Here is a 23,609-nt window from a genome sequence, read left to right as displayed (position 1 = left end):
CTTCATCCCTGTACTGTGGCATTACTGTGTGCTTCATCCCTGTACCGTGACATCACTGTGTGCTTCATCCCTGTACTGTGACATCACTGTGTGCTTCATCCCTGTACTGTGACATCACTGTGTGCTTCATCTCTGTACTGTGGCATCAATGCGTGCTTCATCTCTGTACTATGGCATTACTGTGTGCTTCATCCCTGTACTGTGGCATCACTGTGTGCTTCATCCCTGTACTGTGACATCACTGTGTGCTTCATCCCTGTACTGTGACATCACTGTGTGCTTCATCCCTGTACTGTGACATCACTGTGTGCTTCATCTCTGTACTGTGGCATCACTGTGTGCTTCATCTCTGTACTGTGGCATTACTGTGTGCTACATCTCTGTACTGTGACATCACTCTGTGCTCCATCCCTGTACTGAGATCACTGTGACTATTATTCCTTTTCTGTTATGTTACTTTGATCATTACACTTATGCTTTGACTTCATTGTGTTTAATATCCCAGTAGTGTGGAATAACTGTTTATTATCCCTGTACTGTGACACCATTGTGTATATCATCCCTGTACTGTGACATCACTGTGTTTATCATCCCAGTACTGTGACATCACTGTGTTTATTATCCCTGTACTGTGACATCACTGTGTTTATCATCCCAGTACTGTGACATCACTGTGTTTATCATCCCAGTACTGTGACATCACTGTTTATTATCCCTGTACTGTGACATCACTGTGTTTATTATCCCTGTACTGTGACATCACTGTTTATTATCCCTGTACTGTGACATCACTGTGTTTATCATCCCTGTACTGTGACATCACTGTGTTTATTATACTTGTACTGTGACATCACTGTGTTTATCATCCCTGTACTGTGACATCACTGTGTTTATCATCCCTGTACTGTGACATCACTGTGTTTATTATCCTTGTACTGTGACATCACTGTGTTTATCATCCCTGTACTGTGACATCACTGTGTTTATTATCCCTGTACTGTGACATCACTGTTTACTATCCCTGTACTGTGACATCACTGTGTTTATCATCCCTGTACCGTGACATCACTGTGTTTATCATCCCAGTACTGTGACATCACTGTGTTTATCATCCCAGTACTGAGACATCACTATGTTTACTATCCCTGTACTGTGACATCACTGTTTATCATCCCTGTACTGTGACATCACTGTGTTCATTGTCCCTGTACTGTGACATCACTGTGTTTATTATCCCTGTACTGTGACATCACTGTTTCTTATCCCTGTACTGTGACATCACTGTTTATTATCCCTGTACTGTGACATCACTGTGTTTATTATCCTTGTACTGTGACATCACTGTGTTTATTATCCCTGTACTGTGACATCGCTGTGTTTATTATCCCTGTACTGTGACATCACTGTGTTTATTATCCCTGTACTGTGACATCACTGTGTTTGTTATCCCTGTACTGTGGCATCACTGTGTTTATTATCCCTGCACTGTGACATCACTGTTTATTATCCCTGTACTGTGACATCATTGTGTTTATCATCCTTGTACTGTGACATCACTGTGTTTATTATCCCTGTACTGTGACATCACTGTGTTTATTATCCCTGTACTGTGACATCACTGTGTTTATTATCCCTGTACTGTGACATCACTGTGTGTATTATCCCTGTACTGAGACATCACTGTGTTTATTATCCCTGTACTGTGACATCACTGTGTTTATTATCCCTGTACTGTGATATCACTGTGTTTATTATCCCTGTACTGTGACATCACTGTGTTTATCATCCCTGTACTGTGACATCACTGTGTTTATTATTCCTGTACTGTGACATCACTGTGTTTATTATCCCTTTACTGTGACATCATTGTGTTTACTATCCCTCTACTGTGACATCACTGTGTTTATCATCCCACTACTGTGGAATCATTGTGTTTATCCCAGTTTATTGTCCCTACAATGTGACATCATTGTCATTATTATACTTGTACTTTGACATCATTGTCTGTACCATCTCTAAACTGTGATATCACTGTAACTATTATCATTGTAACTATAGCCTTATGCTATTATGCTGTCCAGCAGAGAGGTGCGTGAGGGCGGAGAAAACATTCTCTGTCTGCTGTGTCCTGGGTCCTCCCTGCAGATTCAGCCTGCTTTGCCTGTGACAGTGCATGAGTCACAAAGGCAGGCTACCCTTATCAAAAAGAAGGGGAAGCAGGAGCAATGAGTACCACTGCACCGTTTAAGTGTCATTGTTGTAAGGTCACTCGTCAGGGACACTGTGGATCTCAAGGTGAGAAGTAGAGGAATGTGAGGGGGCTAGATAACCCGTCTAGGCTTTTTTTTTTATTTATACTAGCAATAGGGTGGACGAGATGGTGGAGTGGAAAATATGCTTATACATGTCTGAATATGTTCCTGGAGTTGGGGGGGGGGGCATTATTTTACTGCAAAGGGGTGTTGTGTGAATGAATCATATTGATCACATGCACCCATTGTTGTAAAATTGTGCCTCCTTGAAGTATAATCACATACACCCCTTAAAGTCACCTTGACTATAATCATATACACCACTTGTAATAAAATGACATCCCCTCCTTCCCTTAAAGCGGTTGTTCCCTTTCAGCAAATGTCTGGCCCTGGCTGAAGTTTATTAGAAAAAAACAAACCACGTGGAATCGTTTATAGGGACACCTTTATAAGATTATCTCGGGTCAGGACTTTTTTTTTTAAGACATCCATTGTGGACCTTATTTTATTCTAAGATCTATTAATAAAATGTACTGTGTTCATGGGACAACAATGATCAGCATTATGAATAGGGATGAGCAGACCTCATGAAGGTTTGAGTTCAGCAGAACGTTACTCCAAAGTTCGGTTCAGGTACCATAACTTGTCCTGAACTTAAACCCGGACCCTAACACCATGAAGTCAAGGGGGACCCGAACTTTTGTGCTGTAAAATGGCTGCAAAATGGTCGTAGCAAGGGCTAGGGGGCTGCAAAAGGAAGCAAAATCGGGATAAGAGCATAACAATTGCCCTGAAAATAAATGTTGATAGGAAAATTGCTTAAAATAACATAGAATAAAAATAATTATCTTGAACCAGGAGGCAGAGATCCAAATAGAGGCGCAGAGCAGGGCCTTGCGTGTGTAGTTTACTGTACTTATTAATAAAAAAATAGATGAAAAGTACGACATGGGGTCCCCACTATTTAAATTAACCATCCAAGGAAAAGCAGACAGCTGTGAGCTGGTCTTATTATGCTGAGAAAGAGCCAATATCCATGGACATTCCCAGTCAATTAATATCAGCCCCCAGCTGTCTGCTTTGCCTTTGCTGGTTGATAAAAATGGGGAGACCTAAAAAAAATAACCAGCTAAGGCAAAGCAGATAGCTTTGGGCTGACATTAATAGGCTGGGAAGGTCCATGGATATTGGCCCCTTCGCAGCCTAATAAGACCAGCCCTCAGCCATTAGATGTGCTAATTCTGAGTTTAGCTTTGGCTCTTGCCGATTGCCCTGGTGCAGTTACAATCGGGGTAATAGTTTTAGGGGTTGATGTCAGCTGTGTAATGACAGCTGGCATCAAGCCCTGGGGTTAATAATGGAGAGGCATCTACCAGACACCCCATTATTAACCCTGTATTTAAAAATAAAAAGAAACACAGAAGAAAAAAAAGTTGATTTGAATAAAGACCCCTACACATTCCCTGGCATGCCCATTTATTATTAAAAAGGAATCCCAGCAGTTCTAACGTAATCCATTGTGGGTTCACACAATATCCAGTGATTTGTAGATTGTGAGCCCTCGTGGGCAGGGTCCTCTCCTACTGTACCAGTCGTGACTTGTATTATTTAAGATTATTATACTTGTTTTTATTATGTATACTCCCTCCTCACATGTAAAGCGCCATGGAATAAATGGCGCTATAATAATAAATAATAATTCTCTCAAGCAACCTATGAAGCTCCATTCTGAGAATGACGCTCCAAAGGTACTCACGGTCATGTCTGATGAGCGGTAATGTCATTACTAGTGAGTAACATCATCGACAATGATACACGACCGTGAGTGACCTATGCAGCCTCATTCTTGAGGATGGCAAGGTCAATGGATATTGGCCCTTTCCCGGCATAATAAGACTAGCTCACATCTGTCTGATTTCCCTTGGCAGGTTATTAAAAATACGGGGGGACCCTACATCATTTTTTAAATTTATTTATTTTACACTCATCCTCACTTGAGCTGTTTCTACGCTAGTCAGTGCACAATGGTGGCACCACCCGTGATCTGGCGGTTACACAGGCTGGGTCAGCCTTTCAACAAGCTTTACAAAGCATCTGAATTCCAACCAGTAACACGGACTTCTCTCGGACTTTTGGGAGCAGTCCGTGATCAGGGTTCAGCACCTGACACTAGGTGTATAGTATGATCCTCAAACTTTACAGTTCAGGTTCTCTCATCCTTATTTATCAGAAATTACTACAACTTTTAGTTTAACTTTTCTTACATTCCTAAAAAAGTCCCTATAGCCTTAATAATGGTGTTCCACATGCTCAACTATGTGGGCGTTGGGTGTAATGTTAGACTATGACTTTGTAACTGAAATAAATATAAAGAGAACAGTAAAGAAACACGCTTGAACTATAATTAGTACTCACCAGTGCTTTGGCGTTAGGATTGGCTTTCTTATCCAGCAAGACTTTCGCAACCTTGTAGTGGCCACAGTGTGCGGCAACATGTAGTGCAGTTAGATAGTCATTGGTGACATCGTCTACAGGTACGTTGTGCACCAGCAAGAGTTGGACACAGTTCAGGTGATCTCCTTGGGTTGCCATGTGCAATGGTGACAGTCCGTTCTGTAAACAGACAAGCAGGATGAATTACTGGTGAGCAAAAGCTTCCAATACTCTTCTCCTGTTACTGAGAGATCCATGGAGGTTTGGCAAGTTACTTGTCTATAATGACTGTATGCAACCCAACCCTCCTTCTATTTTTACATTTTATTGAAATACATAATTGAAAACAGTCTCTCATACATCTACTGTATTTTAAAAGGACTCTGTCACCAGATTTTGGTACCCTATTTGAGAGTAGCATAACGTAGAAAAAGAGAGCCTGATTGCAGCGATATGTCACTTACTGGGCTGCTTGCTGCAATTTTGATAAAATCCCTGTTTTGTTTACTGCATGGTAATACCATGATTAAGAAGCAAGTCGAAACACATTGGTTTCAATGCTGCACCATTGTTCATTGTGCTATTATGTGCTGATTGTTATCCAGTGGACCACAACTCTGTGATCTTCATATTTTAATGGCTCATTAAAAGGTATTTTTTATTACAAGGTTGCAATTTTTTTAGCTGGATTCACCCTGCTTTTTCCTGTTCCTTCACCGGCTGCTCAGCCTACATCTGTGCGAGTCCTGGACTTTAAGAATCCATGTATTAGCCAGGTGAGCTGACTTTTTCTATTTTTTTTTAAACTTAGAAAAAGGATGAATTCCCATCTCCACACAATAAAAGAAAAAATAATAGGTCTATCAATGGCCAAACATTTTGTATCCCTGATTACAGCATCATGGACATGAAATTTCTGGTATTGAAAGGTAACTTCAAACCTCAGAGAGACAGAAGAGCCTGGGAATACAAACTTATGATGACCAGTGACACACTCAGAGCAGGAATGAATGTGTAGCATGGATTTATATCTTTCTACATCAAGTAAGGAATGTAATATAAGATGAGCATAGTATCACACTATATAAGATGAGCATAGTATCACACTATATAAGATGAGCATAGTATGGCACTATATAAGATGAGCATAGTATCACTATATAAGATGAGCATAGTATCACACTATATAAGATGAGCATAGTAACACACTATATAAGAGGAGCATAGTATCACACTATATAAGATGAGCATAGTATCACACTATATAAGATGAGCATAGTATCACACTATATAAGATGAGCATAGTATCACACTATATAAGAGGAGCATAGTATCACACTATATAAGAGGAGCATAGTATCACTCTATATAAGAGGAGCATAGTATCACACTATATAAGATGAGCATAGTAACACACTATATAAGATGAGCATAGTATCACACTATATAAGATGAGCATAGTAACACACTATATAAGATGAGCATAGTATCACACTATATAAGATGAGCATAGTATCACACTATATAAGATGAGCATAGTATGGCACTATATAAGATGAGCATAGTATCACACTATATAAGATGAGCATAGTATCACACTATATAAGATGAGCATAATATCACACTATATAAGATGAGCACAGTATCACACTATATAAGATGAGCATAGTATGGCACTATATAAGAGGAGCATAGTATCACACTATATAAGATGAGCATAGTATCACACTATATAAGAAGAGCATAGTATGGCACTATATAAGATGAGCATAGTATCACACTATATAAGATGAGCATAGTATCACACTATATAAGATGAGCATAGTATCACACTATATAAGATGAGCATAGTATCACACTATATAAGATGAGCATACACACACTATATAAGATGAGCATAGTATCACACTATATAAGATGAGCATAGTATCACACTATATAAGATGAGTATACACACACTATATAAGATGAGCATAGTATCACACTATATAAGATGAGCATAGTATCACACTATATAAGATGAGCATAGTATCACACTATATAAGATGAGCATACACACACTATATAAGGTAAGCAAAGTATGACACTATACATTCCCTGACAGAAGTTATGTCGCTTATCCGTGTTATGTAAATAAAAGCTTATAACCTGACATTAAATTCATCAATTGGTTGTATAAATTATTCTTTTGAAAGCTGAAACCCTCCAAAATGTGGTTTAGGTTAAGAAAATAAATTGGCATCAATGCAGAAATACTGTTCTGTTAATGGACACAGAATGGTCAGATTTTGGCAAGACAAAAGTTTTGTCGCCCACAGAAAGTAATGTGATAGTCAAACAAATAATTAACTTAAAATACAAATATATGTTGCATAACATTGGTGAATGAAGTCGTGGTGCTATTAGAGTCATATTTAATATTTTGTGTGACTTCCATGACCTTGAAGGACTGCATCCATGCGGTTCAACAATGATTCATACAATTTAGTAATGAAGTCATCAGGAATAGCAAGGAATGCAGTCTTACATGCCTCCCAGAGTTCATCTAGATTCTTTGGTTTTGTCTTCCAAGCTTCCTTTTTCATCCTACCCCAAACATGCTCAATGATGTTCATGTCTGGTGACTGGGCTGGCCAGTCCTTGAGCCCCTTGATCTTTTTTGCCTGGAGGAACTTTGTTGTAGAGATGAATGTATGAGATGGAGCACCATCCTGCTGCAGAATTGACCCCTTTTATGATTTGGAATATAAGATGTAGCTAATACTTCTTGATATTTTAGGCTATTGCTATTGCCTGCCACCTTGCAAATGTTTCGCACACCCCCATACTGAATGTAATGCCAGACCATGATCTTTCCACCACCAAATTTAACTGTTTTCTGGGTGTATTAGGGTCCATACGGGCTCCAATAGGTCTCCTGCAGTATTTGTGGTGGCTGTAGTGTAATTCTACTGAAGATTCATCGGAAAAATCCACCTTCTACCACTTTTCCAGTGTCCTTCTATTTAGCAGGCTGTGGGACTTTGCAAATGCCACACAGTTTTTTATTTGCTTTTGTTTAGCGCTGGCTTCTGGGCACTGATTCGACCATGGAGGCCATTTCAAGACAGAATCCTACAAACTGTTCTGGTTGACACAGGGACTTGAGGTGACCAGGCCTGTTGGAGCTCTGCTGCAGTGGAAGAGGGGCTTACTTTGGATTTTCTAACCAACAGACGTTCCTCCTGAGCAGTTGTCTTGCGGGGTCTGCCGGATCTGGGCTTGTCAAACACATCTCCAGTCTATTCAAATCTTTTTTTACTTCTTTGTACTTGACACTGAGACACATTAAAGGTGCCAGCCACCTCTGCAGTGGATCTGGTCTTCAGCCTCTTGATAATCCAGGCTTTGGTCGCAGGGTGGATTTTTGGCATGTTGTCAGAACTCAAGTTGCAGTTCAAGTGAAGGTCTGGGGTGCTGGGTTTCTTTTTATACACACACTAATTAACCGATCATTTACTGAGCGCAGGTGAGGATGTAAACTAGGATTGGGTGCATTATATGACCAGGTGACAAAACTTTTGTCTTGCCAAAATCTGACCATTCTGTGTCCATTAACTGATCAATATTTCTGCATTGATGCCAATTTATTTTCTAAACCTAAACCACATTTCAGGGGGTTTCAGCTTTCAAAAGAATAATTTATACAACCAATGAATTAATTTAACTTCAGGTTATAAGCTTTTATTTACATAACATGGATAAGTGACATAACTTATGTCAGGGAATGTATAAGGTGAACATAGTATCACACTATATAAGATGAGCATAGTATGACACTATATAAGTTTAGCATAGTATCACACTATTAGATGAGAATAGTATGACACTATATAAGGTGAGCATAGTATCACACTATATAAGATGAGCATAGTATCACACTATATAAGATGAGCATAGTATGACATTATATACGATGAGTATAGTATGATATTATATAAGATGAGCATAGTATAACACTATATAAGATGAGCATAGTAAAACACTATATAAGATGAGCATAGTATGACACTATATAAGATGAGCATAATATGACACTATATAAGATGAGCATAATATGACACTATACTGTGTTCCAAATTATTATGCACAAAGAGTTTAGGAGTGATAAGGTTAGAATTTTTTTTGTCATTTAAACTCATTGATGGTGATGTGTGTCAGGGCTCTTTATATCACTGAAAGCAATTGCAGATACCTGTGCACATTAGTTTGGCAGGTGTGTCCAAATAAAGGCAAGACTACTTAAGAAGGCTGTTCCACATTATTAAGCAGCCTACATTTTTTGCCAAAATGGGAAAGAAAAAGGATGTGTCGGCTACTGAGAAGCAACAAATTGTGGAGTATTTAGGTCAAGGCATGACTACAATCAACATTGCCAAGACACTTCATCGTGATCATCGCACAATCAAGAAGTATGTAGCTGGTTCCCAGCACACACGTGTGCGTGCTGATAAGGAAAAATTGAGGGCTCTTTCCAACAGGCAATTGCGTAAAGTTAAAAGAGCAGCTGCAAAAATGCCTTGTCCTAGCAGCAGACAAGTTTTTGAAGCTGCTGGTGCCTCCAACGTCCCCAGAACAACAAGATGCAGAGTCCTTCAGAGGTGCGTAAGCCATCCTGTCGACCACCTCTATCCACTGCACACAAGCAGAAACGGCTCCAGTGGGCCAAACGATACATGAAGACTGACTTCCAAACTGTTTTGTTCACCGATGAGTGCCATGCAACGCTCGATGGTCCAGATGGATGGAGTGGAGGATGGCTGGTTGATGGACACCCCATGAAAACACGGCTAAGGCGCCAACAAGGAGGAGGTGGAGTAATGTTTGGGGCTGGAATCATGGGGAGAGAGATTGTCGTCCCCTTTATGATCCCTGAAGGGGTTAAGATGAACTCCATAATCTATGTGGAGTTTCTAAAAACACTTCCTGCCATGGTTCAAGAGGAAGAACCGTGCTTTCCGCAGCAAGATCATTTTCATGCATGATAATGCACCGTCTCATGCTGCAAAAAACACATCTGCATCTCTGGCTGCTATGGGCATAAAAGAGGACAAACTTATGGTGTGGCCACCATCTTCCCCTGACCTCAACCCCATTGAGAACCTCTGGAGCATCATCAAAAGGAGTGTCTATGATGGCGGGAGGCAGCTCACATCTAAGCAACAGCTCTGGGAGGGTATTCTGTCCACATGCAAAACAATTGAAGCAGAAACCATCCAAAAACTGACAAATTCAATGGACGAGAGAGTTCAGAAGCTTCTTTCCAACAAGGGGTCCTATGTGCAAATGTAACATCACCTAGAATAAAGTTTTCACTTGAAAACTGTTTGATTTCATTTTGTAATAAGCTGATAATGCTTATAACTTCACAATTGACCATTTTTTTGTTCAAAATAAAAAAAAAGGTTGAAAACTCTGCTGTGCATAATAATTTGGAACATGCATTTTGAGTGTTTATTTTTTTTTTAAATATACTGTTTTCATAGGCAGTTTGTTCCAAAACATTGCAATTATACTAGAATAGTAGATGACTGGAAAATAACAATGACTGCAATTCAGATAGGTAATTTAGAGAAAATATGAGGAAATATTATTTGCATAATAATTTGGAACACAGTGTATATAAGATGAGCATAGTGTGATACTATATAAGATGAGCATAGTATGGCACTATATAAGATGAGCATAGTATGACACTATATAAGATGAGCATAGTATGACACTATATAAGATGAGCATAGTATGACACTATATAAGATGAGCATAGTATGACACTATATAAGATGAGCATAGTATGACATTATATAAGATGAGCATAGTATCACATTATATAAGATGAGCATAGTATGACACTATATAAGATGAGCATAGTATGACACTATATAAGATGAGCATAGTATGACACTATATAAGATGAGCATAGTATGACACTATATAAGATGAGCATAGTATGACATTATATAAGATGAGCATAGTATCACACTATATAAGATGAGCATAGTATGACACTATATAAGATGAGCATAGTATGACACTATATAAGATGAGCATAGTATGACACTATATAAGATGAGCATAGTATCACACTATATAAGATGAGCATAGTATGACACTATATAAGATGAGCATAGTATGACACTATATAAGATGAGCATAGTATGACATTATATAAGATGAGCATAGTATCACATTATATAAGATGAGCATAGTATGACACTATATAAGATGAGCATAGTATGACACTATATAAGATGAGCATAGTATGACACTATATAAGATGAGCATAGTATGACAGTATATAAGATGAGCATAGTATGACATTATATAAGATGAGCATAGTATCACACTATATAAGATGAGCATAGTATGACATTATATAAGATGAGCATAGTATCACACTATATAAGATGAGCATAGTATGACACTATATAAGATGAGCATAGTATGACACTATATAAGATGAGCATAGTATGACACTATATAAGATGAGCATAGTATCATACTATATAAGATGAGCATAGTATGACACTATGTAAGATGAGCATAGTATCACACTATATAAGATGAGCATAGTATGACACTATATAAGATGAGCATAGTATGACACTATATAAGGCTGGTTTCACACTTGCGTTTTGATCTGCAGCGTTTTAGCGCTAAAAAACGCATGCGGTTTTTTTTCTATACTTAACATTAAAAACGCATGCGTTTGTTAGCATGCGTTTTGACTCGTTTTCGGCAACGCATGCGTTTTTTGACACGTGCGTTTAGTTGCAGAAATGCAACCTGTAGTAATTTCTAGCGGCGTTTTTTTGCCGCAAAAAAACGCATGCGTTTATTCGCGGCAAAAAAATGTATTGCTGTCTAAGTAAACGCATGCTTTTTAAGCACATGCGTTTGCTTGCGTTAAAAACGCATGCGTTTTTATAGAAAAACACACGAAAACACACAAAAAAACCCCCCTAACCCTGACCCTAACCCTAACCCTTGGGTTACTAGGGATCCTAACCCTAACCCTAAGGTTAGGATCCCTAGTAACCCTAGGGATCCTAACCCTAACCCTCACCCTCGGGATTCTAACCCTAACCCTTAGGGTTAGGGTTAGGATCCCTAGGGTAACGGTTAGGGTTAGGGTTAGGATCCCTAGTAACCCTAGGAATCCTAACCCTAACCCTAGGGATCCTAACCCTAACCCTTAGGGTTAGGGTTAGGATCCTAACCCTTAGGGTTAGGATCCTAATGGTTAGGGTTAGGATCCCTAGGGTTATGGTTAGGGTTAGGATCCCAAGGGTTATGGTTAGGGTTAGGGTTTGGATCCCTAGGGTAATGGTTAGGGTTAGGGGTAGGGTTAGGATCCCAAGGGTTATGGTTAGGGTTAGGGGTAGGGTTAGGATCACAAGGGTTAGGGTTAGGGGTAGGGTTAGAGGTAGGGTTAGGGTTTGGATCCCTAGGGTTATGGTTAGGGTTAGGGGTAGGGTTAGGGTTTGGATCCCTTTATCACCTTGATGGTGGGGGGTGGCTTATCAGTGACCTGGTGACCAGGACATTCTTCTAATAAAAAGCTACCCCTAACCCTAACCCTAGGGATCCTAACCCTAACCCTAACGCTAACCCTAGCTAATTCTATTAATAGTGGGTTTTCTAGTTGATTTTGATGATTGGCAGCTGTCACACACTTCTCATCATGCGTTTCAAAAACGCAAACGCAGGAAAAAACGCATGTAAACGCGTCAAAACGCCGCGTTTTTTTTCTGCATGCAAAAACGCATGCGTCTAAAAAACGCAGCGTTTGCATGCGTTTACATGCGCTTTTTCACCACCTGCGGTTTTTTTTTAAAACGCTGCAGATCAAAACGCAAGTGTGAAACCAGCCTAAGATGAGCATAGTATCACACTATATAAGATGAGCATAGTGTGGCATTATATAAGATGAGCATAGTATGAAATTATATAAGATGAGCATAGTATGACATTATATAAGATGAGCATAGTATGGCACTATATAAGATGAGCACAGTATCACACTATATAAGATGAGCATAGTGTGACATTATATAAGATGAGCATAGTATCACACTATATAAGATGAGCATAATAAGACACTATATAAGATGAGCATAGTATGACACTATATAAGATGAGCATAATAAGACACTATATAAGATGAGAATAGTGTGACATTATATAAGATGAGCATAGTATGACACTATATAAGATGTGCGTAGTATGACACTATATAAGATGAGCATAGTGTGACATTATATAAGATGAGCATAGTATCACACTATATAAGATGAGCATAGTGTGACATTATATAAGATGAGCATAGTATCACACTATATAAGATGAGCATAGTATGGCACTATATAAGATGAGCACAGTATCACACTATATAAGATGAGCATAGTGTGACATTATATAAGATGAGCATAGTATCACACTATATAAGATGAGCATAATAAGACACTATATAAGATGAGAATAGTGTGACATTATATAAGATGAGCATAGTATGACACTATATAACATGTGCGTAGTATGACACTATATAAGATGAGCCTAGTATGACACTATATAAGATGAGCATAGTATCACACTATATAAGATGAGCATAGTGTGATACTATATAAGATGAGCATAGTATGACACTATATAAGATGAGCATAGTGTGACACTATATAAGATGAGCATAGTGTGACATTATATAAGATGAGCATAGTATCACACTATATAAGATGAGCATAGTATGACACTATATAAGATGAGCATAGTATCACACTATATAAGATGAGCATAGTATGGCACTATATAAGATGAGCATAGTATCACACTATATAAGATGAGCATAGTATGGCACTATATAAGATGAGCATAGTATGGCACTATATAAGATGAGCATAGTGTGATACTATATAAGATGAGCATAGTATCACACTATATAAGATGAGCATAGTATGGCACTATATAAGATGAGCATAGTATGGCACTATATAAGATGAGCATAGTGTGATACTATATAAGATGAGCATAGTATCACACTATATAAGATGAGCATAGTATGGCACTATATAAGATGAGCATAGTATGGCACTATATAAGATGAGCATAGTATGGCACTATATAAGATGAGCATAGTGTGATACTATATAAGATGAGCATAGTATGACACTATATAAGATGAGCATAGTATGGCACTATATAAGATGAGCATAGTGTGACACTATATAAGATGAGCATAGTATGGCACTATATAAGATGAGCATAGTATGACACTATATAAGATGAGCATAGTATGGCACTATATAAGATGAGCATAGTGTGATACTATATAAGATGAGCATAGTATGGCACTATATAAGATGAGCATAGTGTGATACTATATAAGATGAGCATAGTATGATACTATATAAGATGAGCATAGTATCACACTATATAAGATGAGCATAGTGTGATACTATATAAGATGAGCATAGTGTGATACTATATGAGAATTGTATGATACAATTTATTTCAGCATTGTATGACACCATTTCCAAGGACTCATGGACCTTCCCCCTTATGTGTGCTCTTCTTGATCTACCAGAAATGAAGGGATCCTTTTAGGAAGAAGGGGAGGTCTGTATTAACGCTTTGTGATTGCCCAAAGGCTGCTGCTATGACACTGAGGAAGCTAAAAAGATTTAGAAATATTGTGGCTGGTGGAGGCCGTGTAAATATGACGGCTGTGACCCGCACCAATCGCCAGAACAGGGGCCCATGTCACACACCCTGCCATCACCCTGCCATTGCATTCAAAGTCGAAGGCAGTGCCAAAGACAGCAGCCGAATTCTAAACTTGTCAAAGGCAAAGACTGAGGTCAGTCAGTAACAAACCTTTGTTTTGGAAAGAATCGGGGCTCCTCTTTCCAGAAGCATTTCCACGACCTGGTCATGGCCACTCCTTGCTCCACAGTGAAGAGGCGTCAGGCCATCCTGTAAGAAAGCAATACACTGTATAAATAGTTTGCACTCCTGTTATTTTTTTCATGCTTTACACTGAATTACAACCCACAATTGTTGTATGCCGTTATTCACATTATTCCTTTACAGTTTTTTCTGCTTCCTTGCACCACACTAGTTACAGGTTATATTTACAATTCTATATTCTTTTACCATAGATGACACGTACATTATATTTCACATATTTCATGCCCTTAGTTATCACATGCATTATTTTTACAAAAATAATGTCATACCTTCTCTATCCACTGAGTGGCAGTATTGCTCCAAACAATAATGTTACTCTATAACTATAAACTCCCCGAATCTGGTGCAAAGCATGAAGCCAGGAGAAATCACAATATGTAGGGCAGAGATTTCCCTACTTGGCCTTAAAAATCTAAGCATCAATAATATGTCTAATGGTGAAGAAAATGATTACGGTACTATGAATAGGCAATTCCATATTATATATAGGGATCCATGGGGTAACATTCCTCCTTGCAGAGAGCGACACATCAATCCTGACATGTCGTGTCACTGTTACCTCTTGGATCCTGGTCAGACTCCTCTCACCCGGCCAAGCCAGATCTCACACTGTGCACTGACGAGGGGCAGTACCCCGAAACACAGTGTCTACTAATTGAGATTTTTGTTTGGGTTTTTATCCTAAGTCATGTGACAAGCCTCGTTAGAAACTAAAATGCCATAAATAATTATCAGATAAATATAGATAGATGATGGAGTGCTATAGCAAAAGGGTGAGGGAAACACAGGGGGCTAACAAAGGCACCAATTATATTAAAGCACAAGATTTCACGGGCTCCCCTCACTGCACTGACCAGCGAGCTAAATTAGTATCACTTTTTAGTTGAGAATTCCTATGCCAAAAAAAAAAGGTAAGATGAGTTTGTCATCGGCTGTTGCGCTCTGAATCAGGAGCGGCCAAGATGACAAAGGTGTCGGTACACAAAGTGAGCTTTGTCATTTCAGTTACAATGGCGGCATTGCACATGGGAGAGTACGTGGATGGCATCCGAGTGCTGTACGATTTTTCATGGACCCTTTAAATAAATATTTTACAAAAACAGCGTGTGGTCCTCCCAATTTTTGACAACCAGCCAAGCTAAAGCAGACAGCTGGGATCTAGATATTGGCCCCCCAGCCTAAAAATAGCAGCCTGCCCAGAAAAGGCGCATCTATTAGATCTTTTACTAGCTCTTCCCACTTGTCCTGTGGCAGTGGCTAGTTCGGTCAATATTCATGGGGTTGATACAAAAATACAGGGGAACCCGCGTTATTTTTTATCTATTTATTCTTAGAGCAGGCGCCGGTTGATGAATACTCCCATCAGCTGCCGCCTGCTCTCGCTGTTACCACTGACAGCAGGTGTAGGCTGATGGGAGTAGTAGTCCCATCAGCCAACACCTGTGACTGGAGTTTACCTCCAGACAAAGCTGCGGGTTCAGCAAGGCAGCCGCAGCGCTCTGACCAGTGGCAATGATCTTACCAGAGGCAGTGTTTGCCGCATTGTCATGCACATGACAGCGTGGCAAACACTGGATGTTTGGGCCCCCCATTCATGTGAATGAGGTCCGGATTTGGGTGATGTGCTGGTACCTGAACCAAACTTCTTTTTTTTTTTTTTAACTGTTCAGCCCCGCCGAACCCGAACATCCAGGGGTTCACCTCTCACTACTCAATACTGTACTGATGGAAGAAATTTAGGGAGGGATATAGATAGATAGATAGATAGATAGATAGATAGATAGATAGATAGATAGATAGATAGATAGATAGATAGATAAAAAATATTAGGTAGACAACCTCATTAACAGCACATTTAGCATCTTCCATTCACATTCTGCCCTCTCTCTGTTGGTGTTCTTCACGATTCTGTTCTTTTGTACATTCCTCAACAAATCACCTTCAAGACTTCTCCTAAGCATCCCCCATCCTATTTAATTCAAGGCCCCAAGATGTTCAATTATCTCCCACATTTGGAACCTCCAAACATAACCTGAAAACTCATTTCTTCAGAAAAGTCAGCAGCCTGCAATAACCCCACTGTCATCTCACCGAAGTTGATCCAGCGCTAGACCAACTGTCTCCTTCCCCACCCAATACCCTGTACATTGCAAGCACATAATGGCAGGGTTCTCATCCCTCTGTACCAGTCTGTCAGACTGTTCATTCTAATTTACATTTGTATTTTGTATGTAACGCCTTCCCATGTACAAAATCATGTAATCAATGGTGTTCTAAAAAGAAATAATAATAATAATAATTCTAGAAAAAATATTAGATAGATAAATACAGTGGCTCCCCTTGGCATTTTTCTTGTTTTGCTACTTCACAGGTTTTTTTTTTTAGGGCTGGCATCAGTTCAAGTAACACACATACTGTACCTACAACTGTGAACATTTGGTTTTCTCTTTTTTATGAAGCAAACAAAGATGACAAAATAACTGAAAACTTCAGTGTGCATACACATTCACGACCCTAAGGTCAGTACTTTGAAAAGCCTCCTTTCTTGACAATTACAGCTGCAAGTCGCTTTGAGTAAGTCTCTATGAGCTTTCCACATCTGGCCACTGGGATTGTTGCCCATTCCTCAAGGCAAAACAGCTTCAGCTTCTTCAAGTTAGATGGTGTCCTTTGGTGAACAGCAGTAGCGTAGCTACCGGGGGGCAGAGGGTTCTCAGAGAGGGCCCACCCGGAGCTACGCTACTGTACCTGCATCGGCGCGTGCAGCGGCCTCCCTGCTCTGTCGATATGGGGCCCCTGAGCAGGCGGAGGGGCCCGGTGCCAGCAGTGGGCCCCCGCCGTCATCGGAAGATCAACTGTACCGGCATTTAGCCGATACAGTTGATCGCAATGATGGGAGAAGGAGTGCTGCGCTTCTTCGCCCATCATCCCCCTGTCAGTGTCGGCGTCTGACGTCGCCGACAGTGACAGCGGGCGCGATGAAGTCACTGACCGGCGCCCGCTGTCAGGAGATCAGCGGGAGCAGCGCAGGAACCAGGAAAAAGAGAGGTATTTATTTTATTTTTTTTAATGGGTGCTGCTGCTTTATTACAGGGTCTGCCTATGGGGGGAGCTGCCTTATTACAGGGTCTGACTGTGGGGCTGCCTTATTACAGGGTCTGCGGGTCTGCCTATAGGGGTGCTGTCTCATTACAGGGTCTGACTATGGGGGCTGCCTTATTACAGGGTCTGACTATGGGGGTGCTGCCTTATTACAGGGTCTGACTATGGGGGCTGCCTTATTACAGGGTCTGACTATAGGGGTTCTGCCTCATTACAGGGTCTGACTATGGGGGTGCTGCCTTATTACAGGGTCTGACTGTGGGGGCTGCCTCATTACAGGGTCTGACTATGGGGGTGCTGCCTTATTACAGGGTCTGCCTATAGGGGTTCTGCTTCATTACAGGGTCTGACTATGGGGGTGCTGCCTTATTACAGGGTCTGACTGTGGGGGCTGCCTCATTACAGGGTCTGACTATGGGGGTGCTGCCTTATTACAGGATCTGCCTATAGGGGTGCTGCCTTATTACAGGGTCTGCCTATAGGGGTGCTGCCTTATTACAGGGTCTGACTATGGGGGGGCTGCCTTATTACAAGGTCTGACTGTGGGGGCTGCCTTATTACAGGGTCTGCCTATAGGGGTGCTGCATTATTACAGGGTCTGACTATAGGGGTGCTGCCTTATTACAGGGTCTGACTATAGGGATTCTGCCTTATTACAGGGTCTGAATATGGGGGCTGCCTTATTACAGGGGCTGCCCTTTTACAGGGTCTGACTATGGGGTGCTGCCTTATTACAGGGTTTAACTATGGGGGCTGCCTTATTACAGGGTCTGACTATGGGGGTGCTGCCTTATTACAGGGTCTGACTATGGGGTGCTGCCTTATTACAGGGTTTAACTATGGGGGCTGCCTTATTACAGGGTCTGCCTATAGGGGTGCTGCCTTATTACAGGGTCTGCCTATAGGGGTGCTGCCTTATTACAGGGTCTGACTATGGGGGGGCTGCCTTATTACAAGGTCTGACTGTGGGGGCTGCCTTATTACAGGGTCTGCCTATAGGGGTGCTGCATTATTACAGGGTCTGAATATGGGGGCTGCCTTATTACAGGGGCTGCACTTTTACAGGGTCTGACTATGGGGTGCTGCCTTATTACAGGGTTTAACTATGGGGGCTGCCTTATTACAGGGTCTGACTATGGGGGTCCTGCCTTATTACAGGGTCTGACTAAGGGGGCTTCCTTATTACAGGGCCTGACTATGGGGGCTGCCTTATTACAGGGTCTGACTATGGGGGCTGCCTTATTACAGGGTCTGACTATAGGGGTGCTGCCTCATTACAGGGTCTGACTATGGGGGGGGGGGCTGCCTTATCACAGGGGCTGCCTGTGGGGGTGTTGCCTCATTACAGGGTCTGACTATGGGGGTGCTGCCTTATTACAGGGTCTGACTATAGGGGTGCTGCCTTATTACAGGGTCTGCCTATAGGGGTGCTGCCTTATTACAGTGTCTGCCTATGGGGGCTGCCTTAGACTACAGAGTCTGCCTATGGGGAGTGCATTATACTATACTGTGGACTATTTGGTGCATTATGCTACTATATATGGAGGCTATCTAGGGGGCCATCATACAATATGGAGATTACAGTGTGGGGGTCATTATACATTGTTGGAGCCATCAAACAGTTTGGGAGCTACTAAGGAGTCAGTATACTGTGTGGGTGCATTATACTGTGTATAAGAGAGCATCATGCTGTGTATAGGGGAGCTGTACAGGGGTAGACTCGGGACTTTATTAAATGTAAAGTGGGGACTTATTGTTATAGGGGAACTCAGGTTACTGTGGCTATCAAAGGGGCACACAGAGGGCATTATTACTTTCTAGGGGGCAAAATATGGGCACTGTTTTCTAGGGCACTTGCACCCGGCATTACTATATTATAGAGGGGTGCTTTAGAATTTAGAGGGCACAGAGAACCACACAGCAGGGGCAGTAATAGGGACACATACGGCAGCGGCTCAGTATTGGGGTATCAGGGGCAGTAATAGGGTCACATACGGCAGCAGCGGCTCAGTATTGGGGTATCAGCAGGATGAGGAGTTTGTGCAGGTTGGTAGTAGATGGTGATAGCTGGAATACGAGAAGTGAAACATGTCTTTGTTGTATTCTCTGCAGACGAGTCCTGGCTGGAAGACGTTGTCATGTCGGTCTGGGCCAGATGGAAAAGACGGGAAATCTGTAACTGTACAGTGATCTCTTATATGCTCTATAGGGCTGGTATCTGCCACTGACCATATGGCGGTAATATCCATATTGGTCTTTATATAGAGACTAGATGGTGGCCCGATTCTAACGCATCGGGTATTCTAGAATATGTATGTCCACGTAGTATATTGCCCAGCCACGTATTATATTGCCCAGCCACGTAGTATATTGCACAGCCACGTAGTATATTGCCCAGTGACGTAGTATATTGCCCAGCCACGTAGTATATTGCCCAGCCACGTAGTATATTGCCCAGCGACGTAGTATATTGCCCAGCGACGTAGTATATTGCCCAGGGACAAAGTATATTGCCCAGCGGCCTTAGTATATTGCCTAGCGACGTAGTATATTGGGCAGTCACGTACTATATTGCCCAGCTACGTAGTATATTGCCCAGCCACGTATGTCACAGGTTAAAAAAAATAAAAAATAAGCATATACTCACCTTCCGCAGGCGCGTTGTAGCTCTGTCACCTGTGTGGGGTGCAGGCGGCTGCTTCCGGTCCCAGGGTGTGATGACGTCGCGGTCACATGACCGTGTCACAGTCACATGACCGTGACGTCATGGCAGGTCCTGCTCGCGCAGGCGCGCAGGACTTGTGATGACGTCGCGGTCACATGACCGTGACATCATGGCAGGTCCTTCTCCCAGACCATCCTTGCCACCGGAACGTGCCACTTGCATGGACCGGCCGGGGCATCGCGAGGAGCAGGAAAGGCGGCGGAAGGTGAGTTTCTAATGATTTTTTATTTTTTTTATTATTTTTAACATTAGATGTTTTTACTATTGATGCTGCAATAGTAGTAAAAACTTGGTCACACAGGGTTAATAGCGGCGGTAACGGAGTGCGTTACCCGCGGCATAACGCGGTCCGTTACCGCCGGCATTAACCCTGTGTGAGCGGTGACCGGAGGGGTGTATACGGGCGCCGGGCACTGAGTGCGGGGAGTAAGGAGCAGCCATTTTCTTCCGGACTGTGCACGTCGCTGATTGGTCGTGGCAATGGTCGTGGGCGTTTTGCCACGACCAATCAGCGACTTGGATTTCCATGACAGATAGAGGCCGCGACCAATGAATATCCGTGACAGACAGACAGAAGGACAGACAGACGGAAGTGACCCTTAGACAATTATATAGAGATTATCTTCAGTAACAGCGCGGTCATCTGCTGAGGTTCTCCTCCACTGTTAGGGCACGTCACCGAGTTGTAATCAAGGTTACCTGGTTAGAGGCCCACTCAGAAGCTTTGCCCCCCCTGGACCAAAACCCTAGCTACACCTCTGGTGAACAGCAATTTTCAAGTGTGACCATAGATTCTAAATTGGATTAAGGTCTGTGCTTTGACCACATTTACACGTTTCCCCTTAAATCACTCAAGTGTTGCTTTAGCAGTATGCTCTGGGTCATTGTCTTGGTGGAAGGTGAACCTCAGTCCCAGTCTAAAATCACTGACAGTCTGAAACAGGTTTTGCTCTAAGATGTCCCCGTATTTTGCACCATTCATCTTCCCCTTGACTCAGACCAATTTTCCTGACTCTGCTGCCGAAAAACATCCCCGCAGCATGATGCTGTTACCACAAAGTTTCGCTGTGGGGAAGGTGTTCTTGGTGTGATGAGCTGTGTTGGTTTGGTGCTAGAAATAGCATTTACCTGCGTTGGCAAAAAGTTCAATTTTGGTCTCATCTGACCTCAGCACCTTCCTCTATACATTTGAGGAGTCTCCCTCATGTTTTCTGGCAAACTCAAAACGAACCTTACAATTTTTGTTTGTAAGTAAAGGCTTTTTTCTGTCCACTCTTCCATAATGACCACCTCTATGGAGTGTATGGCTTATTATGGTCGTATGAACAGATGCTCCAGTCTCTGCTTGATAATTCAACAGTTTTTTCAGGATTACCTTTGGTCTCTGTGCTGCCTCTCTGATTAATGTCCTTCTTGCCTGGGCTGAGAGTTTTGGTGGGCGGGCCTTTCATGGCAGGATTGTTGTGGTACCATGTTCATTCCATTTGATGATAATGGATTTGATGGTGCTCCGAGGAATCATCAGAGATTGGGATATTTTTTTTTATCCCAACCCTGACTGGAACTTCTCAACAACTTTGTCCCTGACTTGTTTGGGGATCTCCTTGGTCTTCATGGTGGTGTTAGATTAGTGGTTTCTCTAGCTTAATGGTGTTGCAGCCTCTTTGGCCTTTCAGAAAAGGTAAAATGTATATACTGACAGACATGTGACACTTAGATTACACAGAAGTGAACTTCCTTTCACTAAGCATGGGACTTATTAAGGTAATTGCCCCAGAAAGTTTTAGGGGTTTCATAACAAAAGGGATGAATACATATGCACATGCCAATTTTTAGTTATTTGATCCCACAAACTTAATTTATGCCTATATTTTTTCACTTCACTTTGCCAACTTTGAGCTGATGCATCGCATACTTATGTAAACTGAGGTTGTAATGTAACAAAATAGGTAAGAAGCCAAGGGGGAGGTGAATAGCTTTGCAAGACTAGATAGATAGATAGATAGATAGATAGATAGATAGATAGATAGATAGATAGATAGATAGATAGATAGATAGATAGATAGATAGATGAGCAAAACGTTAACAATATTTTGAACTTTTGACTTTCAGGCTCCATATCTCAATATCCACTTCTGCTTCGAACGTGAGTCTACGATCATTTTATAGACAATCATCTTGGCTGTCTCATACATAAATTTGACTTGCAGCTACTTAGCATATGATTAGTTATGCAGATTCTTATGTCACTGCATTGTTACTGTTTTTCTTCTGAAAATAAAATTTTTTTATTTTTATTATTTTGTTAATCCACCTTTGGCTTTCAACAGTGCCTGAATCCTTCTGGGCATGCTCTCAATCGGATTCAAGCAAGTCTCGACCAAAATCTTATCCCAGGTCTCTTCTACACGTTTGCACAGTTGGTGCATAATGGTCATTTCACTTGGGTATGTATATATTTTTTTCTTCAACTCTACCCACCAGTGTTCGATTGAGTTGTGGGGACTGTGGGGGCCAATCCAGAACCTCTACTTCATTGTCATTGAACCATTTCTTCGCCAATCCCGACATATGCTTCTGGAAGACTATGTTGCCCTTTTCATACTCATACACTCACCGGCCACTTTATTAGGTACACCTGTCCAACTTCTTGTTAACACTTAATTTCTAATCAGCCAATCACATGGCGGCAACTCAGTGCATTTAGGCATGTAGACATGGTCAAGACAATCTCCTGCAGTTCAAACCGAGCATCAGTATGGGGAAGAAAGGTGATTTGAGTGCCTTTGAACGTGGCATGGTTGTTGGTGCCAGAAGGGCTGGTCTGAGTATTTCAGAAACTGCTGATCTACTGGGATTTTCACGCACAACCATCTCTAGGGTTTACAGAGAATGGTCCGAAAAAGAAAAAAAATCCAGTGAGCGGCAGTTCTGTGGGCGGAAATGCCTTGTTGATGCCAGAGGTCAGAGGAGAATGGGCAGACTGGTTCGAGCTGATAGAAAGGCAACAGTGACTCAAATCACCACCCGTTACAACCAAGGTAGGCCTAAGAGCATCTCTGAACGCACAGTGCGTCGAACTTTGAGGCAGA

General features: G+C 41.5%; 1 protein-coding gene across 49 annotated transcripts in view; it reads right to left on the bottom strand.

The window, feature by feature from the left end:
- The window catches only part of ANK3 (ankyrin 3), a 756,238-nt gene that overhangs the window by 199,323 nt on the left and 533,306 nt on the right, over positions 1 to 23,609 (bottom strand). For all 49 annotated transcript variants that reach the window (XM_077258828.1, XM_077258825.1, XM_077258804.1 and 46 more), the window contains 2 exons: positions 14,598 to 14,696; positions 4,668 to 4,865 (listed from right to left, as the gene is read on the bottom strand). In XM_077258828.1, the coding sequence (XP_077114943.1) occupies positions 4,668 to 4,865; positions 14,598 to 14,696 (297 nt within the window). The remainder of the gene's footprint in view (positions 1 to 4,667; positions 4,866 to 14,597; positions 14,697 to 23,609) is intronic.

The sequence above is a fragment of the Ranitomeya variabilis genome, chromosome 4, assembly GCF_051348905.1.
Source record: "Ranitomeya variabilis isolate aRanVar5 chromosome 4, aRanVar5.hap1, whole genome shotgun sequence".
Classification (NCBI taxonomy): domain Eukaryota; kingdom Metazoa; phylum Chordata; class Amphibia; order Anura; family Dendrobatidae; genus Ranitomeya; species Ranitomeya variabilis.
The sequence above is the reverse complement of the archived record's forward strand: the minus strand, read 5'-3'. Positions and strand labels throughout refer to the sequence as shown.